Source organism: Stigmatopora nigra, chromosome 4 (assembly GCF_051989575.1).
Source record: "Stigmatopora nigra isolate UIUO_SnigA chromosome 4, RoL_Snig_1.1, whole genome shotgun sequence".
NCBI classification, from domain to species: Eukaryota; Metazoa; Chordata; class Actinopteri; order Syngnathiformes; family Syngnathidae; genus Stigmatopora; species Stigmatopora nigra.
The window spans coordinates 1,656,019-1,674,494 of NC_135511.1; the positions used below are offsets into that span (position 1 = coordinate 1,656,019).

An 18,476-nucleotide genomic window follows, 5' to 3' on the forward strand; every position below is an offset into this window, starting at 1 on the left:
TTTGCTGGTTTTCTGTGTTAATGGTTTGATTTAATGATTCTAAATGATCACATGTACTTTGCTTTGTACTTTGTGCTTGTCGCTTTGTTGTTCTGCAGCCTTTGCGACTCGGCCCGACCCGTCGCGTGGCTTGGTTTCTTTCTATCTATTTATGTCTAAAATGTCTTTCGTGTATCTGCATTCTCACCCTCTTGAAACTGTGACAATGAAATGTTTAGACTTATCCAATCCAATCCAAGCCAAGACTTAGAATTTTTTGCCTCTACAATATATTCTTATTCTGATTAAGATCACGAGAAATATTAACAGTTCACCCCTGCTCTGGTTGAAATTCTGATGAGCACATAAAGTAGAATAAATGAAGAGGCATCTAAAAAACATTCCCGACCTTAATAATCTTATGGAAATAATTATGCTGCCTGGAATAGGGGAAGAGTAGTGAATCCATCCATCTCACAGCCAAAAGCCATCCCCTTTGTGGATTTTAGACTTTTATTTGTGCCCTATGTTTGTGAAAATATGTGCCACGTTGCATTTGTACATTTTTTAATCACTTAATAAGGGCAATTGCAATCATTAATAATTGATTGATTTATTTGATAAGGGACAGCACATATTAATGAACATATTTCTATTCATGTTAATGAACATATATACAGTAATACCTTGCCATAGGAGTGCCCCGACATACGAGGAATGTGAGATGAGTAAAATTCCGAGCAAATATTTACCTTGACATACGAGACAAATTTTGAGATACGGGCATACAAGACAGCCAAGGTTGCCGCGAGAGCCCGCACACTGTTTTTCTCGCCACAACTCACTCGTGCAAAGATCTCTATGAGAACTGGGCAGAGCGTTGCATTTTTTTGGTTTATTTTTGCGTTAGTCAGTGCAAAATTAAGGTAAACTCAATGGGTCCAAAGAAAGCCGGTCCAATGCAGGGTAGTGCAAAGAAAAGCCGTATGATGACAATAGATATTAAGCAATAAATAATCGAAAAACATGAGTTGTGAACGCATGACTGAGCTGGCTTGCCAATACGTATGGAGAAGCAGGAAGTTCGCCTCGAAAGTCGCAGTGGAATATATTAACCTCTTTGCCTTGGTTATTGAACAAAAAAGTTTAAATTTAGTGTAATGTCCAATTAAAATTTTTTGAAAAGTGTGTGCATAGGAATCTAATGTTACGTCATAAGCGCATCCATTAAGTCTATCTTTCTCTCTTCTCTCTCTCTCTCTCTCTCTCTCTCTCTCTCTCTCTCTCTCTCTCTCTCTCTCTCACACACACACTCTCAACTGGGGTCCTCGGTTCAAATTCAGGTTATATCCATCTGTGTGGAGTTAGCATGTTCTCCTTGGGCCTGCATGGGTTTCCTCCGGGTACTTCAGTTTCCTCCCACATTCCAAAAACATGCATGGTATGCTGATTGGACACTCTAAATTGCCCCTAGGTATGAGTGTGAGTGTGCATGGTTGGCTGTCTCCTTGTGCCCTGCGACCGGCTGGCCACCAATTGAGGGTGTCAGCCCCCTCTGGCCCGGAGACAGCTGGGATTGGCTCCAGTACCCCTGCAACCTTAGTGAGGATCAAGTGGTTCAGAAGATGAGATAAGGAGATAATAAGGGGAGCATTTAGCCGAGGCGGTATGCAAGAGATCATCTTGAAACATGGATGGTGGTCATTGTGAGACAGCTAATTGAATTTAATTGAATGCTTTTATTGTCATCAGATGAGATAGAACAAGATGAAAATGAGACCCCAGTAGAGGGTAGCAGGTCTCCTAAGCGAGAATCAAGGCATCAGCGACATTATTTTTCTAAATAATATAACAGATAAGGAAATGCATTTACTTTTGGGGGGATTTTGTAACTTGGGTCCTTTTCATAATACAATTTTGTATTAGATGTATGACTGTACTCTAGTTTGGTCAATTGGTTAATCACTAAACTGTCCCAGGGTATGCATGTGAACGTGAATGTTTGTCCATTGTCTTGTGCCCAGCAATTGGCTGGCAACCAAATCAGGATGTCCCCCACTTGCAACCCATAGTTGGTTAGCCAAGGCTCTAGCACCCCCGTGACCTTTGTGGTTTGGAAGATAAATTAATAAAAATAGAAAATGGAAAGACTTTGTGTAGAACCTATAACTGGTCTGCCAACCACTCTGGAATTTCCGGAGTTTCTCCGGAAATGCAACACAAACTCCAGGACTCCAGACAATCTCCGTAAACTCTGGAAATCCCCCAAAATTTTGACCAAAAAAAATATTTTTTGAAGCAACCATTTCGGAAAAGTACCAAATTTCCAATTTAAAGGCCTCAAAATCAGTTTTTTTCATTAGAGAAGTAAGTATTATTAAGGCTGTCTAAACCATCAGTCTTTTTTCACTCAAAATATCTTTAAAAGAAATTACTGATGACTCTTAAGGACAATTGTTAGAAAAGGATAAGAAATACTATACTGTTTTTTTTCTTTTTTTCAAGCAGAATCCCAAGTGTAGCTTATGTCGAATGTAAATCACTGGTGCTTATTACGTCGATCGTGATCAATCATTCGATTGCCAAGTTACTATTGGTAGATCGTATGACAGTAAAATTTGGTCCAGTCTGTTGGTTACTTTTGGGCCTGAACGATACCTCGAATGTACTGCGAAATTGCAATATACTCAGTGCAATACTCGTATCACAAGGCATGCAATACTTTAATTTATTTTTTGTACACGCATATTGGATTGTATTGGATTGGATAACTTTATTCATCCCGTATTCGGGAAATTACATTGTGGCAGTAGCAAGAGGGTGATTAGACAGAACTGCAAAGCAAAAGCACAAATTATATAGCAAATCAAAGTAAATGGAATCATCAAATCATTAAAACATAAAAGCAGCAAAAACACAAAACAAACAAGAGTGGACAGAGCTACCGTGGCCGCCGGCTGCCGCTGAAACAGCGCCATTTTGGTTGCGATAACTGAATCGGACTCAAACAGACGTTGTAAAGTTGGACAAAAACTGGAACCCCACAGAACACCAAAGCAAAAACACAAAGTACAAAGCAAATCAATGTAAATGGAATCATCAAATCATTAAAACATAAAAGCAGCAAAACACAAAGCGAATAAGAGTGGACAGAGCTACCGTGGCCGCCGGCTGCCGCTTAAACAGCGCCATTTTTTTTGCGGTAACTGAATCGGACTCAAAAAAGACCTTGTAAAGTTGGACAAAAACTGGAACCACACACAGGAAGTCTTCCACGAGATGGGGAACTTCTGCAGACTGTGACCTAGGTGGAGAATATGCCGAGTCGCTCTTGCAAGCTTATCCGCACAGTTACTCAGTAGTCTGAAGCTGAAAAAAACAGCAGCAGGGCAGAACACCTCGACTCCGTTGCTGGTAGGGGCCGACAGCTCTTCCATCCCATCCCACGATGGAATGGTTAGTCAGAAGCGTTGCCTCTTCTCCAAGCACTTTTGTCCAGCTCCAGACCTCCGGCGGTACCGAGGTGTTGCTCCTTCTGCTGCGTATTGTAACAGACAGTTCCATGTGTGTGACAGCGTAGGCATGGCTGGCTGCCCCCCCCCCCCCCCCCAAACAAAAAAGAAGTGGCCGAAAGATGCCAGGCTAATAGAACAAGGAAAGTTGTAAAAACATTAAAGTAAAAAGTATAAAGTACAAAGTAAAGTAAAAAGGAATGTATTAGGAAATATTAAAATGTCATTTAAAAAAAGAAAGAAGGGCTGTAAAGCATAAAAAACATAAGAGTCTGACACCCTTGGTGCAGAGCTACTGCCACAGGCTCCCGCTTGAACGGCGCCATCTTGGAATATCTGGCTCTTTTAACAATCATCAGGCTGTCATAAGAATGCCTGATAGAACCTAGAGCACAACCTATGACCTTAACCAAGGGTAGAATCTCTAAAATAAACTCTTAAAACCTTTGCTGGAAAATGTAAAACTTTTCTCTCAAGTATGCTACTTTCAACAGTATAACCGATAGCAGAGGTTCTGATATACTCCATGGGCCAACCCATGATGAAACATGTACTTAGGCACATACACACACACACACACACACACACACAATGGTAGAGCCACTATAAAGAATAATAACTTCCAATAATCCTTAAATAACACCTATGAAAGTTCCACTTGTCAGGTGGAAACTTTTCACACAACTTAGTAGATCATTTGGGAAAGGATTGGTCAGTTGCAACAAGTAAAATAGCTCTAACATCTTCTATTCGGTCTTCGAAAATGTGAGTCAAACATTCTACAGGACAGTATTACAAAGTTCTACTAATGGTAAATATTCTGATGAAAAAAATGAACCCGTGGAAGATTTTTAGTATTAACTCATAGTAAATGTTTTAAAATACCTTATTGGTGGGACCTGCCATAAAACAGTTTTTGCAAAACTGATGAATGATCTGGTAGGAACGCAAACAGAATTAGAATAGAATCTTTGGTAGAAACTCAGATGTAACCTTTAAAGTAACTAATTAAAAGAGGACCGCCAGTTCTCTGCACAAGAAACATGCAACACACACACAGTGGTTGTGGTGTGGCTAATGAACACAGATCAATAACTACAAACACACACACAGCAGGTTTCACATATTACCTCACACTCACCTCCCCCACTGCAGTCCAAGGGCGTCTGATTTTGTGTCGGGGATAGCGCCCAGTATGTGTGTGTGCGCGCATGCATGCGTGTGAGTGGGTATGCGTGTAGATATGTCTATGATGGGGTTGTTGAGTTGTGCGTGTCTGAGTGAGTATTGAGTGAGGAGACGCTAGGAAGAGAGCTAAGAAAATTGGAAGTGAGGGAGGAAAGAGTGGTAAGGTGTTTGCACTTATCCCTCTTCCTCTTAAGTCAGCAGGCTGTTTGTGGTGTTTTAGAAGAGTGGGGGATTTTGGGTGAGGTGGTCGCTGAAACTTCTAAATGGGACTTAAAGTCTGCAGCTGGCCGTGCACTTCACACCTTGCCACTTCCACCCTCGACGAGTCCCTGACTTCCCACAATGCTCCCCTATGCCTCAACCAAGATGGAGCTGAAAGTGGCCAACGGCCAAAAACAACAAAAAGAACCTTCGACTGGCTCTCAATGCTCAAAATGGGATTTGTCTTCCTGTGCTAGGGGGCAGCATTTTACACCATGTACATTGATTAAACATAAGACGTGCAGATAACCCTCATAGAAAAAATCTGAATCTGAAACAGAACCTATAAACACACACACACACACAAACTGATCATACTTTCTATGGTTCCACCATGAGATCACCAATAATTGTATGTCTGGTAGAAACTGTGTGGAAAAACCCGGAGAAAATTAAAATTGGGGAACTGGGTTTACCATCACGACCCGACAGCGCTCATAAAAGCAGTGAAAAATATTTAATAAATCAGTGGCGTCATCTTTAATAGAATATTCATTAAGTATATAACCACATTATCGAGCTACTAATGGGAGAAGTTTTGCAAGGATAGAAAGAAGAGGAAAAACAATGAAAGAACCACTCGTAATAGAGAACTTTTGTTCAAGTTTTGTTACAAAACTCCACAACATACCTATTGTAGGACTCATAATGCCCTCTCCACTCAAATGCCTGAAAAAACATCTTGGCAGTTGGAAACCATTTTGGAAGAGACTTTGCATGTCTTGAAATGTGGTGTAACAAAGTTAACCTTGACTAAAATAGAGCGGAAAAAAACTTACTTTTTGTTGCTACTAATTTGCGTAGTAGAGTATTCGCCAATGACCCTTGAGCTCTATTCAGGATGTAACTATGTTAAAGCATGCAAAGTTTGGGGCAGATACGTTGCATAAAGTTGCAAGTTGTGGTTGTTCAAAATGACAAAAATTGAAGAGGAGCCACTGAATCCAAAGGAATATTCTATTTGGGCAACCAGGAACACACAAGAAAAAATTCCTGGCTGTACGTGCTTTCTCACAGACAGAAAAAAGGACATCCTGTTCAAAGCAAACACTGGGTCGCAATGGCAACAGAAACAGACTCATAAGGACAAGGTTCAAAATATATTTGAGAAAGGTCTTCTAAAAACATTGGCTGAAATTTAGGAGTGAACAACGTGCAACAACCTGGACAAGAATACGTGGAAAGAGTGATTTATTTGGTACTACTTCTGGGGTACTGGGTTCGCTCCCATGTCGGGCCTCCTGTGTGGAGTTTGCAGGTTCTGGTTTGCCTGGATTTTCTCCAGGTACTCTAGTTTCCACCCACATTCCAAAAAAAAAACTGCATGGTACGCTGGTTAAACACTCTAACTTGCTCCGAGGTATGATAGTGAGAGTGAATGGTTGTCCATCTCCTTGTGCCCTGCAGTTTGCTGGCTACCAATTCACGCTGACCCTTCGACTACAGAAAGGTAATGATTGTAAAGTGAGCTGGGATTGCTTCAGCACCCCCTGCGACCCTAGTGAGGATAGGTGGTTGAGAAAACGAATGTATGTTGGCGGTGTAGAATTGTTGAATATCATCCCTACTTGTGTTTAGAGCATGACTCAATGAACTTGGGAAGTTTGGACTAGAATTGTTTGATCACAGCTGAGTTAGGTCAGTTTGAAATTTTAATGAAAGCATAAGGGGGCGTCATTAAGTTGTTTAGCCACACTCACCTACAAAACCAAGACAAAAATGACACTTGTCAATCAGGTCAAAGATCTGAATGATTGAACATTGCCCTTAGAAGTGTTTGGCAATATAGTAAGTCTGGCACATTGGCAAACAATGGTTGATCATTGATTAAACTAACTAGCTTTTTTTGGTGCACAAAATTTGGCGGATCAATCGATCTTAAAAAATATTTACAAATGGTGGGGATTTTGGGAAAATCATTTAAAAAAAGACAGTTACCTAAAAACATGTAAAATTGAGTACTTTTTCAATGTCTAGCTATAAAATTTGGTTAGTCAATACTTTGCCCCAAACTGCACAAAAAGTCTCTGGCAACTAAGTCCCAAAGCAAGCAGGAAATTAGAAAAAATTGCTATTTTGGCCTGATTTTGGCCATTTCCTGTGTCCATAACAATCGTTATAATTATCCAAACGGTGGGGGGAATTGGGGCGGGATGGTCAAAGTTTAAATCGGTTCTGGCAATGTGCCAAACTCACTAAATCCTTAATAACGCCCAGGGCCAACGTTTGATTGTTATGATATTTGACAGGTTTAACAATGGGTTTTGGTTTAGTAGGAGGGCGTAGTTATACAGCTCAGTGGCAGCCCATTGATTTTTTTCACTCACATTTTCAACAGCCATAACTTAGCTGGAATTCAAATCTGTGCCAAACTTCCTGAGCTTATTAAGGCTCAGGGTTAGGGTTAGAAAACCGAAAGGTTTAGGGAAGCCAGTCTTATTTATGCCCGACGTGTCAAATTCTACAGCAGAGAAAAATCTATGAGAAGCATGCTTTCTTGGAAAGACTCTCCCACCATTCCTGTGGTTAGGAACTCTGAGCTCCTGAGCTGGAAAGTCCCGTTTTTTCAAGTGACAAGACTTGGAAAGATAATTAGCAATTGTTATAACTCTGATGCCAAAATGTCTAGCCTAATGCATAAAGGCTACTCATTGCTAAGCAAAATGTAACAGAGCATTAAACACATCCTAACATGATTAAAAATACAGTGGTATAATTTTGTATGACATACAGTGGGGGAAATAAGTATTTAGTAAACCACAGATTGTGCAAGTTGTCCTATTTGAAAAGATTAGAGAGACCTGTAATTGTCTACGTGGGTAAACCTCAACCATGAGAGAGATAATGTGGGAAAAAAACAGACAATCACATTTGATATTTAATCAAATTCCGGCCAAGAACAAGATGAGGCAGTAGTCGGTCCGGCGGGCGTCTGCGCCGGCCGGTGACGAGGTGTGGGCGTGGCCGGTCTGGTGGGCCTCCGCTCCGGCTGATGGTGGGGAGTGAGCGTGGTCACCGGCGGGCACCGGCGGGCACCGGCGGGCACCGGCGGGCACCGGCGGGCACCGGCGGGCACCGGCGGGCACCGGCGGGCACCGGCGGGCACCGGCGGGCACCGGCGGGCACCGGCGGGCACCGGCGGGCACCGGCGGGCACCGGCGGGCACCGGTGGGCACCGGCGGACACCGGCGAATTGAGGTATTATTTAGGAATATAGCCATATTTTTCTCACCAAAAATCTGTTTTAACTGTACACAATATCCATCCTCCTTTCTTTCTTCCATCTTTTCTATCGCCATCGAAACTAAGGCTGAAAATCGAGCCTGTCCTCTTTTATTTCTGCCTTACGTTTTTATTCAATTTAGTGCTGAAAATGTTCTTTGCCGGTTGTGACAGATTTGCTTGCTTTGGAGTTGTCCGACCTTTCTTTATGATGTCCAGCTTTTTTTCTATTGAAATGTCCGTCTTGAAAATGGCTTTAAATCAACACAACAATATATTTGCTTGTGCAGCTTGTTCCAGATACAGTTTGGTAGCTTTGGCCCGCCAACTTTATCACCAGCCAATCAAAGTTGGTTAAAGCGATGACATATACCTACGCCAGTGAGAAGGCGATGACGAATCCCTACACTTGCGACAGGGCATTGTGGTGTCAGCCTACGGTGCATGTTTGTGAAATGTGGGAAGAAACCGGAGGAGCCGGAGAAAACCCACACAGGCCCGAGGAGAACATGGAAATGCTAAAATGGTGGACCGACTGGGATCCGAACCCAGGATCCTAGAGCTGTGAGGATGACGTGATAACCACCAGCCTCGCTGGGCCGCCCCAATTCAATTCTATTCTATTCTATTGCGTTCAAATGTTCTCATTAACATTGCTCTTTATTCCACTCGAGGATTAAAGCTACAGTTAGCACCGACACCAAGAAGTGTATCAGCAAATGGGTTATGGGTGACATTCCACCAGGCACAGCTGCTGCACAAACAGCTGCCATGTGATTACTCTACACATGCTCAATGCTTGCGCATACCATGCACGCTCAGCAGCCATTGAGGCTGTTAAAGCTCCATCACGACAGCTGGCTCAATCTCCTGCTTCTGTCCACATATCTTGTTGTGCAACACATGCATTCTCATCATTTCCTTTACCAAAATGGGTGCCTACATTGCAAAGATGCTGTTGCCCACCATTAGCAGTGTGGTATTCCTACCCGCGGCCAGCGTGGCTGCCAAACGAGGCTTTCATATGGAGGCCATGGTCTACTTCTTCACCATGTTCTTCAGTACGGTGAGACCTCGATCTTATGTTGGATGACTTTTTCTGAACTCGTTTTTACTTTGAATTTATATTATTCACTCACACTCAGGCTAAATTTAGAATCTAAAGTTAGAATCTCTGCTCAAAATGCTCATTTGCGAGCTTCCAAAAAAATACTTCTGGATAGTTAAAAGTGATACCTCTTGTGTCTATTAATTCACATTTTCCAGTTAGAAAATTGTAATAAATTAAAGCGTGCAGATAAACTAAAAATAGCACATTTTGGTTATCATTTCTGAATTTGATGCAAACTCTTGTTTATTTTGTGTAGATCTTTCATGCCTGTGAAGGCCCGGGTCTAGCCATTTTATGCTTCATGAAATATGACATTCTGGAGTACTTCAATGTGTATGGAACGGCCCTGTCGATGTGGGTTACGCTAATAGGTACGTTGAATTATAATCTCTGTCAGCTCGCTGAACTACACCTTGCATGATTTTAAATGATTGGTAATAGGAGTATGAGGATATTTTTGGTTTTCTATGACAGTGGTCACCAAGCTCCGGTCCTTTGACCAGTAACGGTCCACAAGCCACCTGGTTCCAATCTGTTAGAGTAATAAATATTAACTTTTTCAATCTTGCCTTCATACTCGAACTGAAAAAAGTTTTTACAATAATCATTAATAATTCCGATGCTTGGGACTCTTGTTTTTGGTGTCATGGACGTCTTTTGTGCACCGACAGCACCCCCACACAATTGTGTTTTAAGTTGTCGCCCTCCCAATTAGCTGGTCCGCGAGAAAATAGGAAGAGCTTTACCGGGCCGCGGTGAAAAAAAGGTTGGGTGCTGCTGCTCTATGACAATCAGACTGATCGGAGAATATAAAAAGGACACAGTGAAGGAAATATATTTTCATCATGGCACAATCACAGCCCAGTGTATTAGTGGTAAGCGCGTCGGCCTCTCAGTTCTGTGATTGAACGTTCAATCACAAGTCCGGACCTTCCTGTGTTGACTTTGCATGTTCTCCCTGGCTTTGAGTGGGTTTTCTCTGAGTACAGACGCTCCCCTACTTACGAACATTCAACTTAAGAACAAAGGTACATACGAACATGTCTGCAAATTGCGTTTATGTCGAAAAATGTTCGTAAGTTTGATTTTGTATTGCGCGCCTTTTTCCGAGTATTGCTTCTTTCCGCCACTAATGCCGACGCTTGGCGCTGTGAGAGCTCAGCTCACCCAGCATCCACCTTCGTCTGCCCAGTTTGTTGCAGTGCGGAGGTGCGTGAACGTATCTCCAATGCGCAAAGAACCTTTTTCATTTCTATCATTAAATATCTCGTGCATCCATTATTCAATATGGTTGGTGAATAGCGAAAGGCTTCTAGTGAGGGAGGGGCAAGGAAGAGGCAAGCCATTTCATTTGAAATGAAAGTGGCAATAATAAAATTGCTTGATGCACGTGAGAAAGTGGTGAGCGTTGCATGGGCATACAACTTGAATCGTTTGACCATTTATAAACAGAAAAATCGAGCGGCAGGACCCAAATATAGAATGCTGCACAAAGGTTACAAATCAATCGAATGATGCCATCATTTATGATTAAAAAAAAGAACAAAACTATGCAATCGTCATTAGATTAGCTTCTTTCAGCCAGTTTCTAGTAAATCTCCCTCTCTCTCTCTCTCTCTCTCTCTCTCTCTCTCTATCTGTCTCTATAAAATGTATGTATACAGTACTGTATGTATTCTCTCCATTTTCTTAAATGTTTTTTCAGTACAAACCAATGCCGGTTACTTATACAAGCCTTAAACATACAAATGCACTTATATAAACCTTCAATATACTTATATAGGCCTTAAACATAAATTATAATACAAAATATAGGACTGAATCAACTTAAATTTGAACAATTTCATCTTATGAACACTTTCAACTCATGAACAAGCGCTCGGAACCTAACTCGTTCGTAAGTAGGGGAGCGTCTGTACAGTGGTTTCTTCCCAAATCCAAAAAAACATGCATTGTAGGCGGATTGGACACTCTAAATTGCCCATACTTGTGCCCTTCGATTGGCTGGCCACCGATTCCCGGTGTCCCCCTGCCTGGTGCTTATAGTTGGTTAGTTATAGATTCCAGCGACCCTTGTGAGGATAAGCAGAATGGAAAATGAATACTACATGAAATTTACCATAGGATTACAAAGCCTCACCCACCCATTAGAATTTGACTTTTTTTAAACTTCTCGGTTAATTTGTGAGTAGATCTTAAATCCGTTCTCAGAAGACTTAACTTCTTTGGAGACCTAGATTTTTCATTTGACTTGGAGGTAGAGCTGGGAGATAAAACAATAGAGATAATTATCATTAAATAATTTTTGTCAACGAAAATATTAAAAACTTTCAATAAAACGTTGATAATTTTAAACTGTAAATCCACCACCAAACAACCACAGAGAATGGGGCACTGTTTCGAGATGAATGCCAATTCCACACCAACGCTCAGGCGAAGAAGAGGATGATGAGGAAAAGTGTTTTTTAGCATGTTAGCAAAGGACGCTAACGGAGCATGAACACAAAATGACAATAACACGGCCAAAATAATGCAGGACTCTCACCTCATTTTCTGAACAGCTTTATCCTCCATCAAAGTCACGGGTTAGATTGAGCCCTACTCCGGGCCAGAGGCGGGTGACCCTGAATCGGTGGCCAGCCCATCGCAGGGCACAAGGAGACGGACAAAATGCACAATCACACTCATACATACCTAGGGGTAATTTAGAGTGTCCAATCAGCCTACCATGCATGTTTTTTTGAATGTGGGAGGAAACCCACGCAGTCCTGGGGAGAACAAGCAAACTCCACACAGGTAGACATGACTTGGATTTGAACCCAGGACCCTTGAGGTGTGAGGCTGACGCGCTAACCATTGGTTCCACCTAGCTGCCTGATAACAAGATGTTTACTTGTTTTATGCAAATGTTCTGAAAACATTGCAAAAATATAAAACTTCTCTCTGGTCAATATGGGTTTAAATAGGTTAAATTCATCCAACTTTTTCATTTTATTTCTTTTGCAAATGGCTGGAAGTAGTCTGCTTGTCAATATCTTCAGATGATTATTTTATTTATTTCATATTGCACAGCAACTTTTGGTTAGAAGGCAAATTTAATCAAATAAAACTGCCTGTCAAAATTGCTGCAGGACTTGTCTTCATTGCACAACAGAACAACAAAAATACTTTGTAAAATCCTTATTTCATATTTTTCTTTTCTTATAAAGTTAGGTAACATGCTTAATTTCATATTTCAATAATGACAAAAGTGATTTATTCACAGAAGTTAGAAGTTTCAAATTTGGAACAAAAAGATGTGATAGTTATTGTGCTAATTATCAATATGGACTGATTTTTTGTGTGATAACAATTGGAAGTGGTTTGTAGCCTGATGACTTCTAATTAAGTGTGTGTGCTCAGCTGTGGGTGACTTTGAGGAGCCGCAGCGTTCCAGCATTACCATGTTTGGAGTTTTAAGCATTGCAGTGCGGATTTACCAGGACCGCCTGGGATACGGAATCTATTCGGCTCCTATTGGCTCAGCTGTCTTTATCATCACTGTCAAATGGGTGAGCTTCACTACCCCAATGCAACTGGTGGAATCGCGGGTACCAGATGAATCTGTTTTCTATTACTTCCACTGGTGCGTGGTCTGCATCTTTATCTCACCTTCCGTTCACCCGCTCCTCTTCCTCTTTTACCCTGCCTTTCCAGATTATTTTCCTGTTATATGAATTTACATCCCTTTGCTTTGAGCACACTACTTGTTCCTTGTCTTTCACTCTTTGTCCAAATACTGTCTGTTGTTTTTTCCACCCCACCCCTTTGACCATTGTCATCACGTCCTCCTTACCACCTACTTTTTATCCTCTCTACTTCCGTTTTTGTTTTCCCTCCACTTTGTCTTCAAATTATTCCTCAACCCTCCATTTTTCCTCTTAATTTATTTTCGTCCCTCTCACACCCTTTTTATCATCAACTTTAATAATACATCTATTATCAAACGCTTCTTATCCGGGTCACGGGGTGCAGCAGTCTATCCCATCTGACTTCAAGCTAAAGAAAGTTTCACCTTATCTCTCCTCTTCCTACCCTCAGCTTCAAAAGATGAAAGAGCTGAGAGCAGTGTACCCTGACAAGCATGTCTACACTCAGCAGGTCGGTCCTGGTTGCTGTTTTGGTGCTTTGGCCCTCATGTTGCACTTCTACTTTGAGGTTTGTCATTAACACACCAACAGCTAGTTGTTTTTTGTGCCTGTGCTGCATCACTCTGTATATGTTTGTGTCAGGAATGGGACTATGCCTACGTGCACAGCTTTTACCACCTGTCACTGTCCCTGTCCTTTGTTCTGCTGCTACCCAAGAAGAACCGCTACGCCGGCTCAGGGCGCAACGCCGCCAAGCTCAGCTGCTGGATGCTTTTCTGCTGTGTATGTAGTCCCCATTTATTGTTGTGCCTTACAACAAGTTAGGGATACAGTAATCCCTCAAACTTTGCAGATAATGTAGACCAGCCAAGATAATCGAAAAAATGTGATGTAGGAGCATATCTATTATTATTACCATAGTACAGACGCTCCCCTACTTACGAACATTCAATTTCCGAACAAACGGTACATACGAACATGTCTGCGAATTGCGTTCATGACGAAAAATGTTCATAAGTTCGATTTTGTATTGCGCGCCTTTTTGCGAGTTGTTCTTCTTTCCACCGCTAATACCGACGCCTGGCGCTGTGAGAGCTCAACTCACCCAGCATCTACCTTCGTCTGCCCAGTTTGTTGCAGTGCGGATATGCGTGACATATCTCCAGTGCGCAACGAACCTTTTTCATTTTTATCATTAAATATCTCGTGCATCCATTATTCAATATGGTTGGTTAAAAGCCAAAGGCTTCTAGTGAGGGAGGTGCAAGGAAGAGGCAAGCCATTTCATTTGAAACGAAAGTGGCAATAATAAAGAAGCTTGATGCGCGTGAGAAAGTGGTGAGCGTTGCACGGGAATACCATTAATAAACAGAAGGATCGTGCAGCAGGACCCAAATATTGATCGTTGCACAAAGGTTGCAAATCAATTGAATGATGCCATACAGTGCTACCGCATCATTTATGATGAAAAAAAGAAAAAAAACTGTGCAATCGTCATTGAATAGCTTCTTTTGGCCAGTTTCTCGTAAATCTCTCTCTCCATATCTCTAATGTATTTATACAGTACTGTGTGTATTCTCTCCATTTTATAATTTTTTTTTTTTTCAGTACAAACCAATGCTGGTTACTTATACAAGCCTTAAACATACAAATGCACTTATATCAACTTTTAATATACTTATATAGGCCTTAAACATAAGTTATAATACAAAATATAGCACTGAATCAACTTCAATTTGAACAATTTCAACTTACGAACACTTTCAACTCATGAACAAGCGCTCGGAACCTAACTCGTTCGTAAGTAGGGGAGCGTCTGTTTTTGCGTCTAGACAAAATACTAGTAAAATTATGAAGAAGTGTATTTATTAAATATTGCATTTATAAACATATGAAAAGACTAATATATTAATATCTAAATATAATCTATATATTAAAAAAATCCTCTAAATACTACTGACAACGGAAACAATTCCTCTTCACTTGATATAAATCCAAAAAAAGGTGCATGGGAGTTTTAGTCCAAGTCCTCCTGAACAGCCCAGACCTTGAAGGGCAGCCCACTTTCAGCGGGGTACAGCCTCTTGTTCAGGGTGAAACAGTTTAAGGGCCAGTCCTTTGTCAGGGCTTCCATGATCCAGGCTATCCGATTGCTCATCTAGTTGTTAGGCAGCGAGACTTTTTTCTTGATTTTTAAAGCATGAGTATGGTCAAACTTGTAGATTAAGGATTGCTTTACCATAAAGCCAGCAGCGTTCCCAAACATTATGATGATCTCGCTAGTTTCCGTTTTTCTTTGAATACTAAGAACGCCCTGGAAGCCATTCTCTTCCCAAAAATGCCAATCTCATCAATGTAAAAACTCCGGAAGATAACTACCTTTCTCTTCATTGTCTTAATCAGGAGATAAATAAGCTATCGTAAAATGTCTTGGTATCCATAGAAATATTCCCCCTACTGTCCGAGATCCAGAGTGTTAGGGCATTTTATTCCCTGTGGTTACCTTGGTGTCTTTGGAAAATGATATTGGTGTGGTCTTCCGAATCTTCGCTTCTTACTTCTTGATGAAACACAGGGTACATTCATTTATGCTTTAAATGACGCAGGATGCAAAGGAGGCATTTTAAACAGTGAATTGGTTCAGTGCATTCTTTCTGTGCGCAATGCGAAATATAATCGGAAGAAAGTGCAAGACAACGTCCTTCTCGGCTGTTTGTATTATTCAGTGCTTCATTCTACTTCTATGGTGAAACTTTGCTTGTTCTGCACTGAGTACCAACCATTTCAGTCCCAAAAAAGACGCAACGCACTTGAATTCCACCATTTTTCATCTCGTCTTTCGTTTGCGAGTTTCAACATGAATTTCGACATTTTTTTGTTTTTTATACTTAATATAAAAAATGCAATGTACTGAAACTGTGAATGTTGAAGCCACAGAGTAGTGAAGGATCACAGTAGTATTTGTGGTTGATGTTAAATTTGAGGAGGAACCTAAAAAGCCCCAAATTTTCACAAACTCAGTCGCCAATATATACTATTGGTAGATTATGTAACAGTATGATTTGATCCAGTCTGTTAAGTTCCATTATGCTTGATCAATGTCTTGTTTGTACAGCGACATCGTAATATGCCCAGCGCAATACACACACTTATTTTCAACATGCATAATTGGTATTGAGTTCCAGGTATGTAAGTCACAAACAGAGAAGGTGCTTTGGCCAAATGCACTCTTTATTTAGGGAACTACACAGTCATTACTAGCGTTGATCTGTTGGAATTTTTTTTGAACATTTTTTTTCAGTTCAGGAGGTGCTTTGTGATGGAAGATTTTGTAATTGCTTGAAAATGACATGTGCTTAGGATATGCCGGGACGTGTGTCTCCTGGGGGTTTAAAAACTGTCTATGTCTTGACTAACATCCACAGAGCATGTCATTGACATCACACAAAGAGAAGAAAAATACAACAGAAAATAAAGGTACACCGGAGAAATCAAAGGGGAAAGGCGCCACTGGAAAAAAAAACACTCTGGAAAAGAAAGACATAACAAAGAAGGAGAAGAAGCTCTCGGTGTGCCGCTCGCTTTTGAATGCCTTCGGCGTGTCCAAGAAGACATCCACTTTGCCCATTTTCTCTCCCCCTCCCGCTACACCGGTCAATGGCACAAGTATCAGCAAGCTGAAGGAGATGAACGGGTGGAAGTGAAGCAGAAAAACAAAACAAGGACAGGTCAAAAGGTTCTATTGTATATGGTTGTTGTTGGAACATTTCGGATCCAAGACCGGAAAGATACACTCATTCACTTCAAACTGGGGGGTTAGAGGGGGATAAACAACAGGCACACTATGAGGGAGGTGCAGGCTGTCATACACACAAACTAATAAAACCTCGTGCTATACACAATGCAATCTCAGAGGCATGGCCTCACCCGCCATCCTGGAAACATAGCTGAATTTTCACATTTAACATTCAAATACCTAGCGATGCAGTTGTTAATAAAAAATATATATTATATAAGCCTGCTAAACTAAATACATTTCATCAATATACTAAAAGTTTTGGAACATTTTAATAGTGACGTGCAGAGGGAATGCAACATGTTCTTAATGCTTAGAGTGGTGTTATAGCATTATAAAATACAGTCAAAACTCTACATTAATACCTCGACATACGAGTGCCCTGACAAATGAGGAATTTGAAACAAAATTCTGAGCAAATATTTATCTTGAGATACGAGACAAACATTGAGATACGAGCATTCGAGACAGCCAGGTGGCCAGGCCACGAGAAGCTGCTTATTATTCAGTCATTCTGGCCGCATTTCTCTCATGCAAATACCTCTATGAGCACTGGGTGGAAAATTGCAATTTTTCCACGTTTTTTTGCGTTAGTCAGTGCAGAATTGAGTGAAACATAATGGATCCAAAACAAGCTGGTGCAATGAAGGGCATTGGGAAGAAAAGGCGTATGATGACAATTTTTAAGCACGAAAGAATTGAAAAACATGAGTATGTACGCGTGACTGAGCTGGCTCACCAATACGTATGGAGAAGCAGGAAGTTGGCCTCAAAGTCGTGGTGCAATACATTACCCTCTTTGCTTTGGTTATGTCACAAGAAGGTTTAAATTTAGAGTAACGTAATATTAAAACGTTTTAAGTGTGTGGGTGTGTATAGGAATCTAAGTTAATTTAAGTTACATTTAACGTTTATGTTACGTTACGAGCACATCCATCAAGTGTCTTTCTCTCACTCTCTTTCTCCTCAGCGAACTCCCCGTTGTATTGAATAATGCCTCATTTTTTTATTAACCATTGTAACCACTAGTTATTTGTTACTCTGTTAGTAGATGGTGAATTACAACCAATAAAAATATGTTTTTACATTGTAATATCCTGTTTTTGGTGTTTTTATTTCAGATGGTGGGAATGAATTAGTATTTAGTTCATTTCTATGGGAAACGTTGATTTGAGATACGAGTACTGTGATTGGCTAGCCACCAATTCAGGGTGTCCGCCGCCTCTGGGCCGGAATCAGCTGCGATATACAACGCTCGGCAATACATGAGGAATTTAACGAGAAGGCGGCTGAGGAAGCGGTTCAGAAAATCAAATGTCAAGTCAAAAGCCTTAATTTTCATTATACACAGCTGCGTATAACAAAATTCGTGGTGCTACTCCACAAAGTGCGTTTTCCCAGTAAAAACATAAATAAGTAATATAAAAATTTAAAACGTCACATCCGGGCAAGGTTTATGATAAAAATAAAAACTCACAATAGTGATGCTGTTGTGTAGTTCAAGCAACTAACTTCAAGCGGATATGACTAAGAAGAAGCATTCCAGTGTGGTTTCTAGGCGCACACACATCCATCCATGAATCACGCTTTATAAAAATTAAATAAAGCATGTTATGGGTGGGCGTTTTATCACTGACTTGTTCAAGTCACGGATTTGCTTTTTCAGATCCATGCTGAGCTCCTTTGACTTTCCCATTTTAGAGTTTGTAGGCCTTTTCATCCAATGAGGCCTATTTAAATGGCCTGTTGGATTAATTCTGTAATACTATTATATATGT

General features: G+C 40.9%; 2 protein-coding genes across 2 annotated transcripts in view; one reads left to right on the plus strand and one right to left on the minus strand.

Annotated features, from left to right (window-relative positions):
* LOC144195146 (ADAMTS-like protein 2) overlaps positions 1 to 5,192 on the minus strand; it is a 92,766-nt gene extending 87,574 nt beyond the window's left edge. Inside the window, exon 1 of the mRNA XM_077714563.1 lies at positions 4,377 to 5,192. Within this exon, the coding sequence (XP_077570689.1) occupies positions 4,377 to 4,397 (21 nt within the window). The 5' untranslated portion in view covers positions 4,398 to 5,192. The remainder of the gene's footprint in view (positions 1 to 4,376) is intronic.
* A 3,149-nt stretch (positions 5,193 to 8,341) lies between these two features.
* mymk (myomaker, myoblast fusion factor) lies at positions 8,342 to 17,925 on the plus strand. Its single transcript, XM_077715171.1, has 6 exons — positions 8,342 to 9,228; positions 9,530 to 9,644; positions 12,676 to 12,824; positions 13,354 to 13,470; positions 13,545 to 13,685; positions 16,328 to 17,925. The coding sequence occupies exons 1-6, from the start codon at positions 9,094 to 9,096 to the stop codon at positions 16,604 to 16,606; spliced, it is 936 nt and encodes a 311-aa protein (XP_077571297.1). The 5' UTR covers positions 8,342 to 9,093; the 3' UTR covers positions 16,607 to 17,925.
* Positions 17,926 to 18,476: the final 551 nt, after the last annotated feature.